A 16,854-nucleotide genomic window follows, 5' to 3' on the forward strand; every position below is an offset into this window, starting at 1 on the left:
ATGGCCTTAGAATTTTCTTATAAACCCACTCTGCTTGGGGAGAACAAATTCTGTCTCTGCAGTGACTTCATATGGCTCAAGGTATTACATTTAATGTGGATGTCTACATCTATGTCTGTGTCCAGAATTTCACTTCTACCAATTAAGCAGATGACCATTCCCAATACATGATGCTGGTATAAGTTAAAAATTAGGTAAAATTTGATAGAATGTTTTTTCATTTTTACCAAGGTAAAAGCCAATCCTTCCCTCCCATCCCATATATAAAACATACAGACAGTATATATGGTGTGATCCCATTTGTTAAAAAAATACACTCATTTCTAGATGCATTAAGAATTTTTGAAAGAATACACAAGAAAATGTTAATAGTGGTTAACTCTAGGAAGGGGACTGGACAGCATTCTTTCTACTTTTTCCTTTTGTTTTACAAGTACTTGTACTATTTTTATATTTGAAATAAAATATAAAACTAGTTTAGCATTGCAATATTAAGAGAAGCTACCTTTAGGAGAGATTACTAGAAGGGCAAGATGGGTTATCTGATTTTATGTGTAATACTTTTATAATCAGAAAGGTTTAAAGTATTATAGTCCAATCAGGAGACAAACTACATAGTAATCTGAATGGGTAATGTTTACTATAAAGTTATTAACTGTAACAGGAATTAAGAGACCTCTAAGCAGATATAAAAAACAGGCTATAGGCTCTTCACCCTAGGCTCAGACTGAGCACCCAAAGAATGAACCCCAGGGCTGAGATACAGACCTCCAATGGAAAGGGCACAGCCATGGATAACAGAGGCTTGCTGAGGCTGCAGACTTGCAGCCTGAGGAGGTGTTAGCTTGGGGTACCTTTGCGGAGAAGGTACCTTGGGTGTGTCAGGGGAAGCCATTCGTGTGGGAGTACAGTGTGCTGCTAGCCACTGCTAGAACCAGGTACTGCATGATGTGTGCCGCGTTGGAGCTGGGTGCCACACAACACGTGCTGCAGGGATCTGCTAGAGGGGCACACTGGAACCAGGAAAAGAAGTCCCTTGTTCCGGTAGTGCTCACCAGCACCCTCTACTGACAAAGCTTTATTTTACACTGTGCCTGCTGACAGGGGTGAGTGAGGTATCTATGGGGTCCAGATCCATCCTTGCAGAGCGGGCGATGAAGGCTGGATTTTGACATGAGAGGCAATAACTTGATAACTGGTACAAGCATTACTTATTTAATGGTTCAGATTTAAACAAAGAAGAACTTAAATATCTTAAGACTGATTGGTTATATGCCCGTGCATGTTTAAGCATTCACAGAAAACTTCTTAAATGATATGTAAGAAACTGGTAATGTTGACTGACTTCCGGAAGGAGACCAGGATAGCTAGACAAAATGAAAAAGTAGAAAGAATGCTGTCCAGTCCCCTTCCTAGAGTTGACTGACTTCCGGAAGGAGACCAGGATAGCTAGTGGACAGGGGAAGGAAGGTTTGCTTTATTCTCCTGCATATCCTTTTGTACAATTTAAATTCTGTACCACTTGCATGTACTACTAAAAATGATACTTTAAAAATCATCAGGACTCCATGCAAATGATTCATCCATAGCTTCTGCTAAGGGCCTCTAGTATAAAGCTGGGGTCACCAAATGATGGGCATAGCCTGTACAGCCTATGAGCTAAGAATGGTTTTTAAAGGCTTAAAATATATATTATTCCTCTTTAGGACTCCTAGGTCTTCTCTCATTGCCCTGACACCCTTATGTTTCTAAACTTCTTTCATTCTGATCACATTTCTGAACCCTAACTCCCTAAATCTTTCCCCTGTGCCCACACAAGTAACATGCCCTATATCCTCAACCTCTTCTCTGAACGTTCCCTGCATCTTTTTGTTCTAACTCCACTTTTTTTCAAATTTTTTAAGCCGGAACCCAAAGAAATAAATTGTTAAAAAATTTAAACATTTACATATGTATACACAAAAATAACTTTCTAAAAAAGCTATATCAAATATTTTACGAATATCCAAATACAACAAAATTCCTTGTAAGAGTTGTTTGTATGCACTATCTTCAACTGTTTCCTTTCTTACATTTTCCCCCACCAGGCTTTAACCTCCTCAATTCCTCCAAAACTGCTCTTATGAGAGTCATCAATAACCTCCACATTGTTATATGCAATGAATACTTCTCAGTCCTCATCCCATCTGACTTGTTAGGAGCATATGACCTATCAGTAGCTTTGATGTGATCCATCACTTCCTCCGCAACACTCCATTCATTTGGCTTCCAGGGCATCCCTCCTGGGTTCCTTCCTAACTCAGTGAGAGTTCTGGTTCCTTTGCTGCTTCCCATATCTGATCTCTAAACATTAGGAGTACCCCAAAGTTCTCTGATATCTTTATTAAATGTACTTCCTTGGCTATCTCATCTTGTTGAATGGCTTTAAATTCAATGTCTATGCTAACTTCTAAATTTTCATCTTTAGCCCAGATCTCTCAAGTCTTTACTCATATCCAACTCCTATTACAGGGCATCACAAATTCGTATGTCCAAAACCAACTCCTATCCTTCCTTTCCACCAAAGCGCTCTTTATTCAGACTTCTCCATCTCATTAAATTCCAACTTTATTCTTCCACTAAACTTTGGCTATAGTCCTGATTCCTCGCTTTCACACTTCACACATTATCTACTGGCAAATCCTGAGTTCCATTTGCAAAATATCCTCATATCCAACCACTACTACCCACTGGTCTTAACTAGTTGCTCTGCTTCCTCCCTTGAAACTTTATGAACTATTTTCAACATAACAGTCAAAAATCTCTTTATAAATCGGACCATCTGCACCTTTGGTTCCAAACCCTCCAGTGGATCCCAGCTCAAAGTGAATGAAGACAATGGCCTACAAATGACCCCTGGCTACCCGACTTATCTCCATCTCTTTAATTTCTCCTCCTTGCTCACTTCCATTCAGCCACAGGCTGGTTTCTTTGCTGTTTCCTGAACATGCTAAACATGCTCTTGTTTTAGGGCCTTTACACCTGTCATTTCTTTCGCTTTGAAGGTTCTTCCTCTACTTATGTAAATGGCTCTAATTTCCTTCAGATCTCTGCTCAAATGTCACCTCAATGAGTTTTCTGATCTTTTTAAAAAAGCATCCCCATTTTCAATGTCATTCTGCCTAACCCCTATCTGTGCTTCGCTTTTCTCTACAGCATCTATCACTATCTGCCACCTTATAAAGTTCGCTTTCTTACCCCTAGCTAGTTCCTACTACGGTAAGCAGGAACTTTCATCTGTTTTGTTCACTGCTGTCTTCCAAGCACGTAGAATAGTGCCTAGCACACAAAGTTAAAGACTTGCTGAAAAGATTTTCCTGAACCTACAACCACTCCTCAGCTGCATTAGGTATTAAGGGAGGTAACATCCAAAACTATCTTAGAAAGCAAATAAGTGGGCTTCACAACTAAATTTAACCTGGCATATACTTAGGCAACTAAAATATACTAAATATATAAAATATTGGCTGATTGTCAAGAAAAATGGTAAAATTCCACTTACCTGTACAAGAAAGTTTAAACCACAGAACATCTCATTCTGCTAGGCTTACTTACCACACATTGGACATTCATTTATTCAACAAATATGTACTGGGTAGCTACTGATATGCTAGGCACATTTGGTTTTCCCACATAAAACATCTGAAAGAAATAGCATTTATCATATTATCCTCTTCTCCTGCAGCTAAATGGACTAGAAGGAATCCCAGATGCCATGGACCTCAGACTAAACTAAAACAACATAGTCTCCTACCTCTCCTGCAAATTTGAACTGAGAGATACAGATATAGCCAAACAGAGAGATGAAACTGCAAGGTAGAGATGAAGAATGAATGGCATGGGCAACCACGTTAGGCAGTGTGCATGATGAGGATGCGGAAGGGTCCATGTAGAGAGGCAGACAGACAAAAAAAGGTGCAGAGAGGAGAATGACAATATGATTTCCAAGAAAAAATCTTGGTTTCTGACTGGCCAGGTTCAGTCCCTGTGACACTGAGCTTCAGCTATTCTTTGTTTTCTAACTTTGGATTATCAGCAACATTGTTTTACAACTGGTTGTATCTTTATAGTACTACTCCCTTACCCAAATAAGCCTGAGTAATTTTCTTTTTACAGACTCCACCTCACCACATACATTCCAAAGAAAAATATTCAGATAGTCAAGATGTAAAAAAAATTAACATTTATTTTTAAAGGCATTAATAAAGGGCTTAACATACTTAGAAAGTTACAGTATACTAATGTGCTCAATCGCAATATTGACAGATTGACTTTTCGGAACTATACATGACCTTGAGTTTGTTTTATCCCTTACTTTTCCATTGTTCAGTTATTCAAAGTGATTATTCCCTAGAAATACCTGGCTGATTATTTAAGCATGAGCCACATGTAACAAGATGAAATGCAGATGACTATGCCAATCAAGTGTTCATGAAGAAAATGATGAAAACTTTGTTCACATCGACCAGGACACATCAAAATACCCTTCTCCTTGGGAGAGACCCGCACCTGAATTTCAAAGAAAAAAATGTCTAGATACAATTACAAAATTTAAAAATGTATTTTCTTACAAAATCGTAGAGGAGAAAATGGAAAGCAATACACTCATTGAAGTTAAGTAAAACTAGAATAAAAATCTGTGAACATAAAGACTTAATGTAGTATTAATTTCGATCTTTATGGGACATGTTAAACAGACAAATTGTGAAATTCATTTGGAAGGGTAAATGAACAAGAATATTTTTTTAAAAATTTAAGCACTGGTATTTAATCAGTCTTAACAGAATTTAAAATATTACAAAACAATGATCAAAACTGTTTTAAAAACGATAGTGATTACAACAATGCATACGACATCCTCCAACTACAATATAAAACTAAAAAGTATTCCTAACTACCCAGAAATTAAATTCTGGAGTTGGAAACAAACCTATCTAGAAATTTGATAGGTTATCTAGAAAATTGTAATTCTACATAATCAAATCTATAGAAAATCTAGAAAATTGTAATTCTACATAATAGAATCTATAGAACTAAAGCACTGTTCAGAGGAAAATTTACGGCCTTAAAATATCCATTTTAATAAATTATAGTTAAGGAATTTAAAAAACTTATAAGGAAAGCAGAAAGAAGAAATTAATCCCTGGTATATCATCTGGGTCCATGGAACCCAATTTTAGTTTTTGAGTTTCTTTTTCAAGCAGTCCTATGGATAAGGATTCATAACTCAGTTTCTTAGGTCTGCCAAAGAAAATTAACTTATTAAAAAATTAGTAAAACTCCTATTTTGTAACTTTACTGTAACTCTACTGGACTTTTATAAATCTAAAATATAGACTCTCTTGATTTTATTATTCTTTATCTTGAAACATTGTTATTCTTCAGCCCAGGATTTATTATAACTCATTGTGGTAGCTAGCCTTCAAGATGGTCCCCAATTATTCCTGCCTTGTGGTATTAATGCCCTTGTGTAATCTCCTCTGGCTGACTGTGGGATGGACTTCTAAAGAATAGAAAAGGTAGAAGTAATGATGTGTGCTTCAGAGACTAAGTTCTACAAGTGGGTATGGTGTTGCTCATTCTCTACTGGATCACTTGCTCTGGAGAAGCAAGCTGCCATGTTGTGAGGACTTTCAGGCTGCCAGGAGCCTCAAGTAGCAGGTACTGAGGCCTCCTGACAACCATGTTAGTGAGCTTGGTAGCAGATCCTCTAGCCCCAGTAGAACCATTAGATGACTATAATCTTGAGGCTGACAACTTGACTGCAGCCTTATGAGAACCATGTAGCTAAGCTGCTCCTGGATTCCCCACCCACAGAAACTAGAGATAATAAATTTGTGTTATAAGGTGCTAAATTTGGGGGTACTCTGTTATGCAGCAATATATAATACACTCACCAGCCACCTCCAACTATGCTCTTAAAAAAAAAAAGACTAATATTGACACGGAAGGATGGAATCATCTAAAAAGATGATGAAAGAAACCACAAGTAGTGATATTAAAGCATCATTATTATATCATCCTTTAGTTATCGTATTCTGTTGCCCAAAGTATTGGATTATCTTTTAAGAAGTTTTAATGGAAGTTGGAGGATACCATCCTTGTAGTCTATTTTTCCCCAAGCGTTCCTTGAACACATTTGAAAATTCAGACTTTTTCATTTTTTGTCCATAACAGCAAACGGCAAAATTGACATAAGTTGCTTCATAATAATTAAACCATTAGAAGATGAATATAAAAAGATAGCAACATCAGACCAGTGAATAGAAAACTGTGGCCTAAAAAATCCGCTATCTAACTCATTAAGAAAAAAATTTTGATCCTACTCTAGACTAATAATGATGGTGAACTGTTCATATAAGCAGTCTCAGGTCTTCAGATGACATGACATACTCTACTTAGGTGAATTTTCTCAAATCAAGAATTGATATATTTCTGAGAACAAAAGGAAATATGGTAGAGTCATCCAGTTAGTCAATCAACAGGATTTTATAATATTTTGATAAAATCCCATCTCATATTGATAAAAGGACATGTGACATTATTCTTTCATCTTTTATGATACTTGTGCATCGAAATTTACTTGATAGTTTGTAAGCAGATAAATGTAGAAGACAGATGTATATAAGTCATTGGAAGGTAACAGATGATGCAGAAATGAAAAATAACTGGACTGATCATTCTAACTGATGTTTATAAATGTAAAATTAAAATGTTTTGCCGTTATGCAACAAAGAAGATAGCTAACATGTTTATTCAACAAAATTATAAGCCATGAAGTTTTCAGAAAGTACTGCATTTTGATGAAGCAAGAGCATGAATAATCAGAGAAATAATCAGAGAAATAAACTCAAAATGTACTCTAGAATACAGTAGAGATGCATTTGAAATCTAGAATCAGTATTTATCAGATAAACATATTCCAGGTTCATGAATTAAAGCTAGTGAACAGTTAGCTGCAAAGAATGTTGTGTATATTGGATGGTGATACACACACACACACACACACACACACACAGCAAAGAATGTTGTGTATTTTGGATGGTGATACACATACACACACACACGTATATATATACTGTATAAATTCAAAACTAGGAAAATATGGTATAAAAATTTGGGTTTGCTTTATTTGAATCCTCATTAAAATTGCTAACAAAGTTATTTTCACTATCTCTATTCTTCTATATACTGTTTATAAAATGACTTAAAAAGAAATAGTTGATTTTCGTTATTCACAGCAGTTATGTTCTAAAAAAGTCATCATCAACACTGCATTTATGAATACTATGCCATTGCTCCTAGAAGAAATACAGGGCTAAGTTCCTGCAAGCTTCTGGTCACATTTTTATCAACCTGTTTTATGTGTTTCTGTTGAAGACACATGATTTAATACATAGTGTCGATTCATTAACACTGAACTCAACAACCAACAGCATTATAACTCATGCCTGAATAAAGCTTATCAAACACAGGTATTTTCTCTGTAAGGCATGTCCCAGCCTTTTTGCACTTGGGAACACTAGATAGCACTTCAGCACAATGCTTGTGGGTCATTTTAAAGAGTAAACTCAAAATGTGAAAAATGTAGCACTAAGATTATGAAAAGGACACTCATTTATAGTATGAGAACTGAAACAAGAAAACAGCATTGCTCAACCTCAGCTGAGAATATTTGTGTCAGGTGACTCAAATTTTTCATCTCTCGGCATGTGTCCATGAATGGTAGTGAAAGTGCCACAAATACTGATTCTGGGGTTACAGATAAATTTTAGCAAGCAGACAAATTTGCAAATACAGAATCTGTGAAAAAGGAAGATCTACTGTATATAAAATTTTATCAGCAAAAATTTAAGAGAGTTAACACAAAAATCTAAAATGATAATAAGGAAATAACCAGATAGAAACAGAGAAAAAAATTAAACAAAAACATTAGAAGAAAACCCAAAAGCCATAAAAAGTGATGAATCTGATTATATGAAAAGCAATCATTTCTGTCAAAACGACAACTGCTATTACTATTAGCAAGGTCAAACAAAATGATAAACCAGAAAAAAGTATGTACAACTGATATTATAAAGGAATGGTTATAAAGAATTCTTAAAAACCAAAAAGGAAAAACATATATTCCAGTTGAAAAGGGGGCAAAGGTGGTGTGCATAAAGTTTTCAGAGAAGACACAAAGCTCTTAAACATATGAAAAGGCACTAAATTTCACAATAATAAGATAAATAATTATAAATACAATGAGACTACTATTTTCAACCATTAGACTGACAAAAGATTTGAAGGCTTGATAAATTATTGACTAGACTGTGGGAAACAAACTCTTAATGTTGGTGGAATATAAATTAGTACAATCTCTACTAAGAACAATTTAGCAAAGATCTATTAAAATTATAAATGCATATCCTCTTCAATCCAGCAGATCTATTTCTAGAATCTAATTCTAGGTCGGAATTTTAGATTCTAATTCTACTTATTTAGATAATCCTAGAGATGTAGTCATATAGCTACAAAAATAATGTAAAAGAATACTGTTTGTAGTATTAAGTAGCAAACAATTGCAAACAGCCTAAACTTCCACCAATAAGAGCTATAAGTATGGTATACATCTCTATATAGGAATATCCTGCAACTGTGTAAAACAAGACAGTTTTATTTACTGATATAGAGTAAATATATATCTCAATACAAACAATAAATATTGAGGAAAAAGCACTTACCTGTTAAAAAATACTGTATGAATTACCTATAAAAACAAAAAAAGTTTAAAAGAATAACAATGATAGATTTAATAGATTTTAATTACATATTTTTTATTGTCAATAAATGTAAACAGCACGAAAATAGAAAAAATACAAAAGGGTATATTGTTAAGTCTCCCTGACATGCCCTTGTCTTCTAATCCCTCTTCAGAGTATCGCTCTGAGATGATAATCGATGCAATATATACATGTGTTTAAATACAAATTTAAAGAAATAGCAGATATCATAATACATATAGTTCTGCATCTTATTTTCATTTAAATATATCTTCCTATCAGATTGCTATATATAACAAGCAACAATGTAAACACAAAAAAGAATTAAACTGAATATTAGTTCGAATTTTTGAACTTTTATAAAAAGAAAAAATGAAGAAAGAAATAATTAAACTATAATGCGTAGATACTCTAACAATTAGATAAGTATGAAGAATTAGGGCATTATTAACTAGTTTGTTCTTTTGCGGAAGCAATATGACAACATATGATGATCTACAAAACTATTTAGAAATGGAAGCCCAATATCTGAAATCAATCCTCAATACATAAAATAATCCTATGGAACTATGTTAAACAAAAAAAGCCCAAAATATTTATTATTGTCATGTAGAAGTACATAATGACCCAAAATTTAACAAATTAATCTTAATGTACTTGTGAGATATAGAGTGTAATATCATTGTACATTTTGTTTTAACCATCACAATATGATAATCTTTCAGAAACTACTTCTAGAGGAGCAGTTCCAGCAGGGCAATCTTCTTGCACGCATTGCTTCAAGACCAGGCCAATGTGGCCAAGCAGATGGCTACGTGCTAGAGGGCAAGAAGTTGGAGTTCCATCTGAGGAAAATCAAGGCCCAGAAAGGCAAATATATCCTCCTCCCCCATCTTAGCTCATGTAATAAAGGTGTTTATTGTGTGTGTGGGTGGGGGGGGAGAACTGTGCCAAATATTGTAGACATGATGAAGAATGAGATATAGTGCCTTGCCTCTAACGACAGAGGGAAGACATATATTCACAATAAAGATAATATAAATGTGAAAAGCTATGTAATAGAAATTAAGTAGAGAGCAGGTTCAAAGACAGGAAATTATGTGGATGGGGGGATAAGAAGGCTGAGTGGCATTAGGAACAGAGTTAAGACATTTGAGTTACCTCGGGCCTTGAAACACACTGTACTTAATGATTCTGGCTTTGTATATTCTAAGACACTTTAATCTATTTCATCCCCTGCCTAAATTTTCTATGCACCTTTTTAGATTTGCATGATCTAGTGAAAAACTTCAACTGAATGAAAATGACTTTAATTATACTTCCAAATGTGATGATTTACATAATTTAAAAAATACCCCTCCAAGAAATGCATTTTCCATTTTGAAAATCAAAACAGAAAATTTGCTTTTCAAGGCAACATGGAAACAGCTACCCAGAATCATAATAACATCCACAATCTTTCATCAAATAGTCATAACTCAGAAATTTACCCTAAGGCTATTAACAGAATAGAATCAAATCACTACATAAGATATTTACTGTAATGTTATCCAAATGCCCAAAACTTCTGAACTAAAGAAATAAGTGGCATAACATATAGATAATCTGATAGAAATATGTAAAAGCATTTAAAAATATGTTAAGTGGAAATACACACATGCACCCACAAAATGCTATAGCATCCATATCAAAATATAGATGAATATGGACCAAAAGTGTAATACATGAAAAAGACATACAATGATAGACACATGGCTTTTACTAATTTAGTTTTAAAATACTGAACATTTTTATTATGTACTTTGCAAACATACAGAAAATAGAAAAAAAACAGTACAATAAACATCGATGTACACATCATTTTTAGATTCAATTATAGCCATGTATGCTTCGTGCACACATATATACATAGTTAAATCATTAAATAACATATTGAGATACTATATTTCACTTCTAAATACTTTAGTATGTAAATTTATTTTTCTATAAACTATAACGCCCTTATCATAGATCATAAAATTAGCTATAATTATCCAATATCATTTAAAATCCAATCCATATTCAAATTTCTTCAATTCCCAAGTCTTTTCAAGTCAGGGTCCAATCAAGGATGCCATACTGTATTTCGCTGTTGTGTCTCTTAAGCCATTTTTAATCTAGTTACCCACTCTGCGCTATTTTTTCCTTCATGACAATGACGTTTTGAAGAAATAAGGCCAGTTATATTTCCCATTGTGGAGCTGTCTGATCATTTCTTTTGTGGTGTTAATTTAACTTGATGCTCTATTCCCAGTATATCTAGTAAATGGGAAAGTAGATCTTAAAGGCTTGATTAAATTCCAGTCACACTTTTTTTGACCAGAACACTTAACAGGTAACACAGTGAGTGTATTGCATACTGCACCAAAAATCAAAAAGCAAGTATGCCTGCCTGACCACAGTGAAGAAAAGATTCATCACTAATTCTAAGTATCTCTTTATTGAAAAGTATGTTTTTCTTTCCACACTCCCAACCAACAAGTATTTGGTGAGATGATACTTTGATGTCCTGAGAATTCTAAAGGGGATATAAATAAACCATTTGTCAAATAGTTGTGGTGTCAAAATGTCTTTAATATTTTATATTAACTTTTCTACTTTTTAACAATTTTAAAAATGTTTTCCACAAACTATACATTTATACAAAAGATTCATTTTTATAATGATGGCAGACTTACTCCTTAATTAAAATGTGAGCACCTTCCTTCTTTTTGATTTTGTTTGAAACCCTGTAAGGAAAAAAATTTTTTAAAGAATAGCAAACACATTTTATATAAATGTGAATAAACATTTTGTTTCACATAAGACATTTTAGTAAATCTATTTAACAAAATATCATCAGAAAATAAGTTTATAGCCTTCCAATGCTTTAAAATTAATCCCAAAGTAAATAATTAGGCTGTAATTAAGAAATTTTCTTCTTTCACCAAGACCAATGATGTTCAAGAGCTCATTTATATCTTATTTCCATCAAATAAAATATACAATTGTCATATTTGTTTAGTAAAATAAAACCATTAAAGACCAGCACTCACTAAACGAAAACATTTTTGAAGTTAAAAAAAAAATTAATACTTACATATGCATTGTTTTTCTGGTTAGACCTAATCCAAATATCTGCTCTCTCTCTTCTGGCCTCAATGCCTTCTATCTTTCAAAAAATATACAGTAACTTTTCATTTCACTACTAATCTATATCTTAGAGACCATAAGATTTATTAAGAGTGGTTTGTTACTAATGAGTACCAAAGTTATAGCGTAATGTTATTCCAATAACATTACTCTTAGTCATTTGCATTCTGCTTGGATCTCCAGAAAAAGCCAGAGGTTAAGAGCTGAACCCAAATCCTATCTGGATTCTCTTGTGGGAACAGGAAACAAGCTGTCAATCGCGTGTGCTTTTGTGAAGCAATGGTTAAGAACTGTTAGCTAAGGGCAATAGTGTCTAAAAAACACTTAAGTTACTAGAAAACTTGACAATGAGTAGTGGCTTCTTTTTAGTGATAAAAATTTCAAAGAGACAAAAATACAAGATCCAGGAAACTACAATTTCTTCATACTTCTGAATATAAGCATTATGTTTACATTTTAATTTATTTAGCTATACAAATAATACTTCTAAAAATAAAGATCATTTCTCTGGAAAAAAAATCAAAGGTTAGCCCTGAATTTGTGGCAAATATTCTGGTCAAGGCTGCTTCCCCAAGAACTAGTGCTTGAATTCATGAAAGAAACAGAAACATCTGTCTTTTGTTGGTCAGGACCAGAGTTAAATGTCTATTGAAAATCTGCTAGATTTTAATAACATAGGACAATCAAGTACATGAAATAAGAATGTTTGTAAATACAATTTAGCTGACTCTAATTTTCACCCACATCGTCCTTCAAATCAAATATATTCTAACACATTAGTACATTCATATTTTTAAACTATTGCTAGCTATGTTCAACATTCAGCAAACTATGAGCTTATTCTAAATCAGGCTTATTATGAACCTGGCAATATTTCAGACTAGAGATTCAAGAGTTACAAGATCAACACGATCCAAGCTCTCATAAGGCTTACATTATTATGCTGGATGGATACAGATAAACCAGTATGGAAAATTATGCCAGGAATGATAAGTGCCACATAGAGAATCTAAGTGGGGTGACAGGACATAGAATGAAGGCATGTCACTTCTAGATTAAACAAGGAAAGTGACATTTCAATTGACATCTGAATGACAAGACAGACAGACAAGTGAAATCTGAAAGAACTTGCCAGATTAAAAAATAGCTAGTGGCCCTGCAGAAGGTATAAATCAGGTATATATGAGGAAGAAAAGAGGCCGGCATTGGCAAGAGTAGAGTGAGGGAGAATGTGGACTAAAATGTGGGTAAAGAAGATGGCAAGATACACATCATGTAATACTTTACAAACCAGGATAAAGGTTTTGGATTTTAACCTAAGTGTGACTGGAAGTTATCAGAGAGTTTTAAAGGGATAGATATACTATGCTGCACATTTTAAAATATCACTCTAGCTGCTGTATGGAGAATGGATTTGGCAGAGTGGGATATGAGATTTTGTAAGCAAAAAGAACAGTTGGGATCTATTGCACTAAGATAAGAAATAATGATGTCTTAGTCAGAATATAAAATAAGCTATTATAATACATCAATAAAAAACAGCCCAATTTAAAAAACAGGCAAAGGATATGAATAGACATTATTCCAAAAAATATTAATGGCCAAGAAGCACATGAAAAGATGCCTAACATCATTTAGTCATTAGGGAAATGCACATCAAAATCACAGTAAGGTATCACTTCATACCCACAAGGATGGCTATAATCAAACAGGGAGACAGTAATAAATTTGGCGAGGATGTGGAGAAATAGGGACCCTCATACACTGCTGGTGGAAATGTAAATGATGTAGTCATTTCCAAAAACCGTTTGGCAGTTCTTCTAGAGTAACTTTTTTGAGCCAACAAATTCTACTCCTACATACAAACCTCCCCAAAACTAAAAACATATGTCCATATAAAACTTATACACAAATGTTTGTGCTAGAATTCTTCATTGTAGCTCCAAAGACAAAACAACCCACTGTCCATCAACTGATAAATGTATAAACAAAATTCAGTATATCCAAACAATGGAATATTAATTCAGCAATAAAAAGGAATGAAGTACTGATAACATGCTACAACATGGAGGAACCTTGAGAAATTTACACCAAGTGAAAGAAGCCAGACCCAAAAGGCCACATATTATATGATTCCATTTTTATAAAATGTCCAGAATAGGCAAATCCACAGAAATAGAAAAGTAGCTTAGTGGTTGCCAGGGTCTGGGAGGAAGGGGTATTGGAGAGTGACTGCTAATTGGGATGGGGTTTCTTTTTGGGTGATGAAAAGATTCTGGTATTAGATAGTGGTAGTGATTGCACAACTTTGTAAATATAATTTTAAAACTGCTGAGATTATACTTTAAAAGAGTGGATTAGATCTCAATTAAAAAAGAGATGATAATGTCTTGAATGGGGTAGTTGCAGTGAAGAGAAAGCAAAGTACATTGATTAAAGATCTGTGTCTCAATAGTCAACAGGACTTTCTTACAAATTGCATGTAGAAAATGAAGCAAAGAAAAATCAGGCTAACTCCAGGTTTGTGGCTTAAGAAATTGGTGAGGCTAGCGCACCAATGTTATTGCTTACCGAGATGTAAAAGGTATAGAAATAGATGTAAAAGGCTGTATGGGATGACACTAGCAGATTTGTTTTGGCTGCTGTTTAGTATGAGATGTATTTAACGGACATTCATGTGGTGAGGCAAAACAGGCAGTTGAATAAACAAGCCCTAAAATTCAGAGCTAGACATCTGAGAACTAGCAGGGCAAACATACCACTTTAAGTCATAGAGCAGATGAGGTCACCTTGTGAGAGTTTATAGAGAAGACAAGGGGGCTGTGACTTGGACATAAGGAATTTCACTCAGGTTCAGTAGTCTCCCATTAGCAGCAAGGGATACATTCAAAGACCCCCAGTGGATGCCTGACACTGTGGACAGTACCAAATCCTAGGTATACTACGTTTTTTCCTATATAGACATACCTATGATAAAGTTTAATATATAAATTAGGACAGTATGAGTTAAACAACTAATAATGAAATAGAACTATAATATACTGTAATAAAAGTTATGTGAATGTGGCATTATTAAGTAAAATAAGGTAACTTGGACACCAGCACTGTGATACCGAGACAGTCAATCTGATAGACTAACGGGAGGGGAGCATCTACCGTGTAGCTACACCAGACAAAGGGATGACTCATGTCTTGGCAGGAAGGTGGGGGATTTTATCATGCTATTCAGGACAGATGTGCAATTTAAAACTTACAAATTGTTTATTTCTGGAATTCTCCACTTATAATTTCAGACTGCAGTTGACTGAGGGTAACTGAAAAAGCAGAAAGTGAAACTGCAGCTAAAGGAAGACTATTGTATTGGGAAGAGGATAAAAAGTTGTTAAAGGAGTCCCAAAGGAGCAGTCAAGGAGGATGGTATAAAACCAGTAGATTTTATGGTGTCACTGAAGGCAAGAGAAAAACGTTTCAAAACTGTGGTCACATGTATAAAAATGTTGCTGATAAGACAGATAAAGGCAGAAAAATGACCACTGAGTTAGTAGTCTGGAAGTAAAATCTACATGCATATTTCAATTAAAAGCTTACATTAACAACGACAACTAAAACCATGAACCTATGCATAATATGACTCTGAAAGTAAGTCAAAATACATTGCATCTGGGTAATAGTGCTATGGATGAATTCCCCTCCTCTATCTTTCTCTGTCTAAAAAATTTAAAAATAAACAAACTATGTCAAAACTTATATATGTTATACATATTACTTTTCAAAATATTTCATAATTTTTAAAAAACATGCAGAAAAATATGAAGTGCAGAAGAAAGAAGTTTAGGAAGTCAGTCAGATGACTGGTCTCAAAACAAATTATAAACCATTAATTTGTCACTTTTTATTATCTTTTTTGGTCATTAAAAGGGGAACTTCATCATATAGTACAAATATATCATGGTTATAAAACAGCTGAAAAGGAGCTTTTAAATAAGAATATTAACGGAGACATGGACAGATGAGACACTTAAAAATTACGCCTGTAAGTGAGTTATTTTACTCTCAATATTAATTAACTAAAAATTCAAGCACCTATAATAAAACATCATATCTTAGCATGGACTAATATTCTTTTCTAAAACTTAAAAAAATAAAAAATTAAAAAATTTCATGCTGAATTACAAAAGAACGTGTTTGCAACAGATTGATGTTTCATATGACAAGTTTGAAGCTTCAGTCTCTAGGGTCTGTCTTGGCATTTATCACCCTAGATTTTCCTCTATGTATGAAAAGAACCTAATTTTTTTTTTCTTTTTCTTTTTTTAGGCAAGGTACTATCCTTTCCCAGACCACCTCCCCATTTCCTACAATCCATTTTATTTCAAATCAAAACAGAAAGATTAATGAGACTGGAAAATAACTGAGAAAGTATCATTAAATTAGAAAATATAATCAAAATAATCTCATAACGTGAAAGATTTTTTAAATACACTGCAATTACACTTAGTGGAGACAATACAAGTAATTTAAGCCTTAAACAAATAGTTGTTTTTCTTAAACTTTAAGGTAGTTTTCATCTCTTAGGATCTGCCTAACGTGACAAACCACTTTTTAGTCACAAACACAACAAAGTCATAGAACCACAAACTGTTAGGAAAAAATGCTGAGTGATCACTTACCATATAGTAACCAGTATGATAGCCACTCATGTACCAGGATATTAACATACTTCCCAAAGCATCAGCATCATCAAGAGAATCTGGACATATAGGAGGAGGTGGGGGAATTATCTGAAAATGGAGATAAATACATGTTAGAGTTAGTAAGCAAAAATGTGAAGTCTGGAGACCCATTTTATGGAGAGAATGCTGGATGTTAGTTGTATCTT

General features: G+C 34.0%; 1 protein-coding gene across 4 annotated transcripts in view; it reads right to left on the minus strand.

Moving 5' to 3' along the window:
* Window positions 1–4,199: 4,199 nt before the first annotated feature.
* Window positions 4,200–16,854, minus strand: part of LOC102883564 (survival motor neuron protein) — a 29,220-nt gene continuing 16,565 nt past the window's right edge. Inside the window, exons 7-10 of one of the 4 annotated variants that reach the window (XM_006913120.3) lie at window positions 16,646–16,756; window positions 11,522–11,572; window positions 8,766–8,791; window positions 4,200–4,548 (exon numbers count right to left, since the gene is read on the minus strand). In XM_006913120.3, the coding sequence (XP_006913182.1) occupies window positions 11,525–11,572; window positions 16,646–16,756 (159 nt within the window). In that variant the 3' untranslated portion in view covers window positions 4,200–4,548; window positions 8,766–8,791; window positions 11,522–11,524. Of the gene's footprint in view, window positions 4,549–8,765; window positions 8,792–10,569; window positions 11,573–16,645; window positions 16,757–16,854 lie in introns of those variants that run through there. The other 3 variants (XM_015590498.2, XM_015590497.2, XM_015590496.2) reach the window with 3 other exon arrangements.

Source organism: Pteropus alecto, unplaced genomic scaffold (genome assembly GCF_000325575.1).
Source record: "Pteropus alecto unplaced genomic scaffold, ASM32557v1 scaffold20, whole genome shotgun sequence".
Lineage (NCBI taxonomy): Eukaryota > Metazoa > Chordata > Mammalia > Chiroptera > Pteropodidae > Pteropus > Pteropus alecto.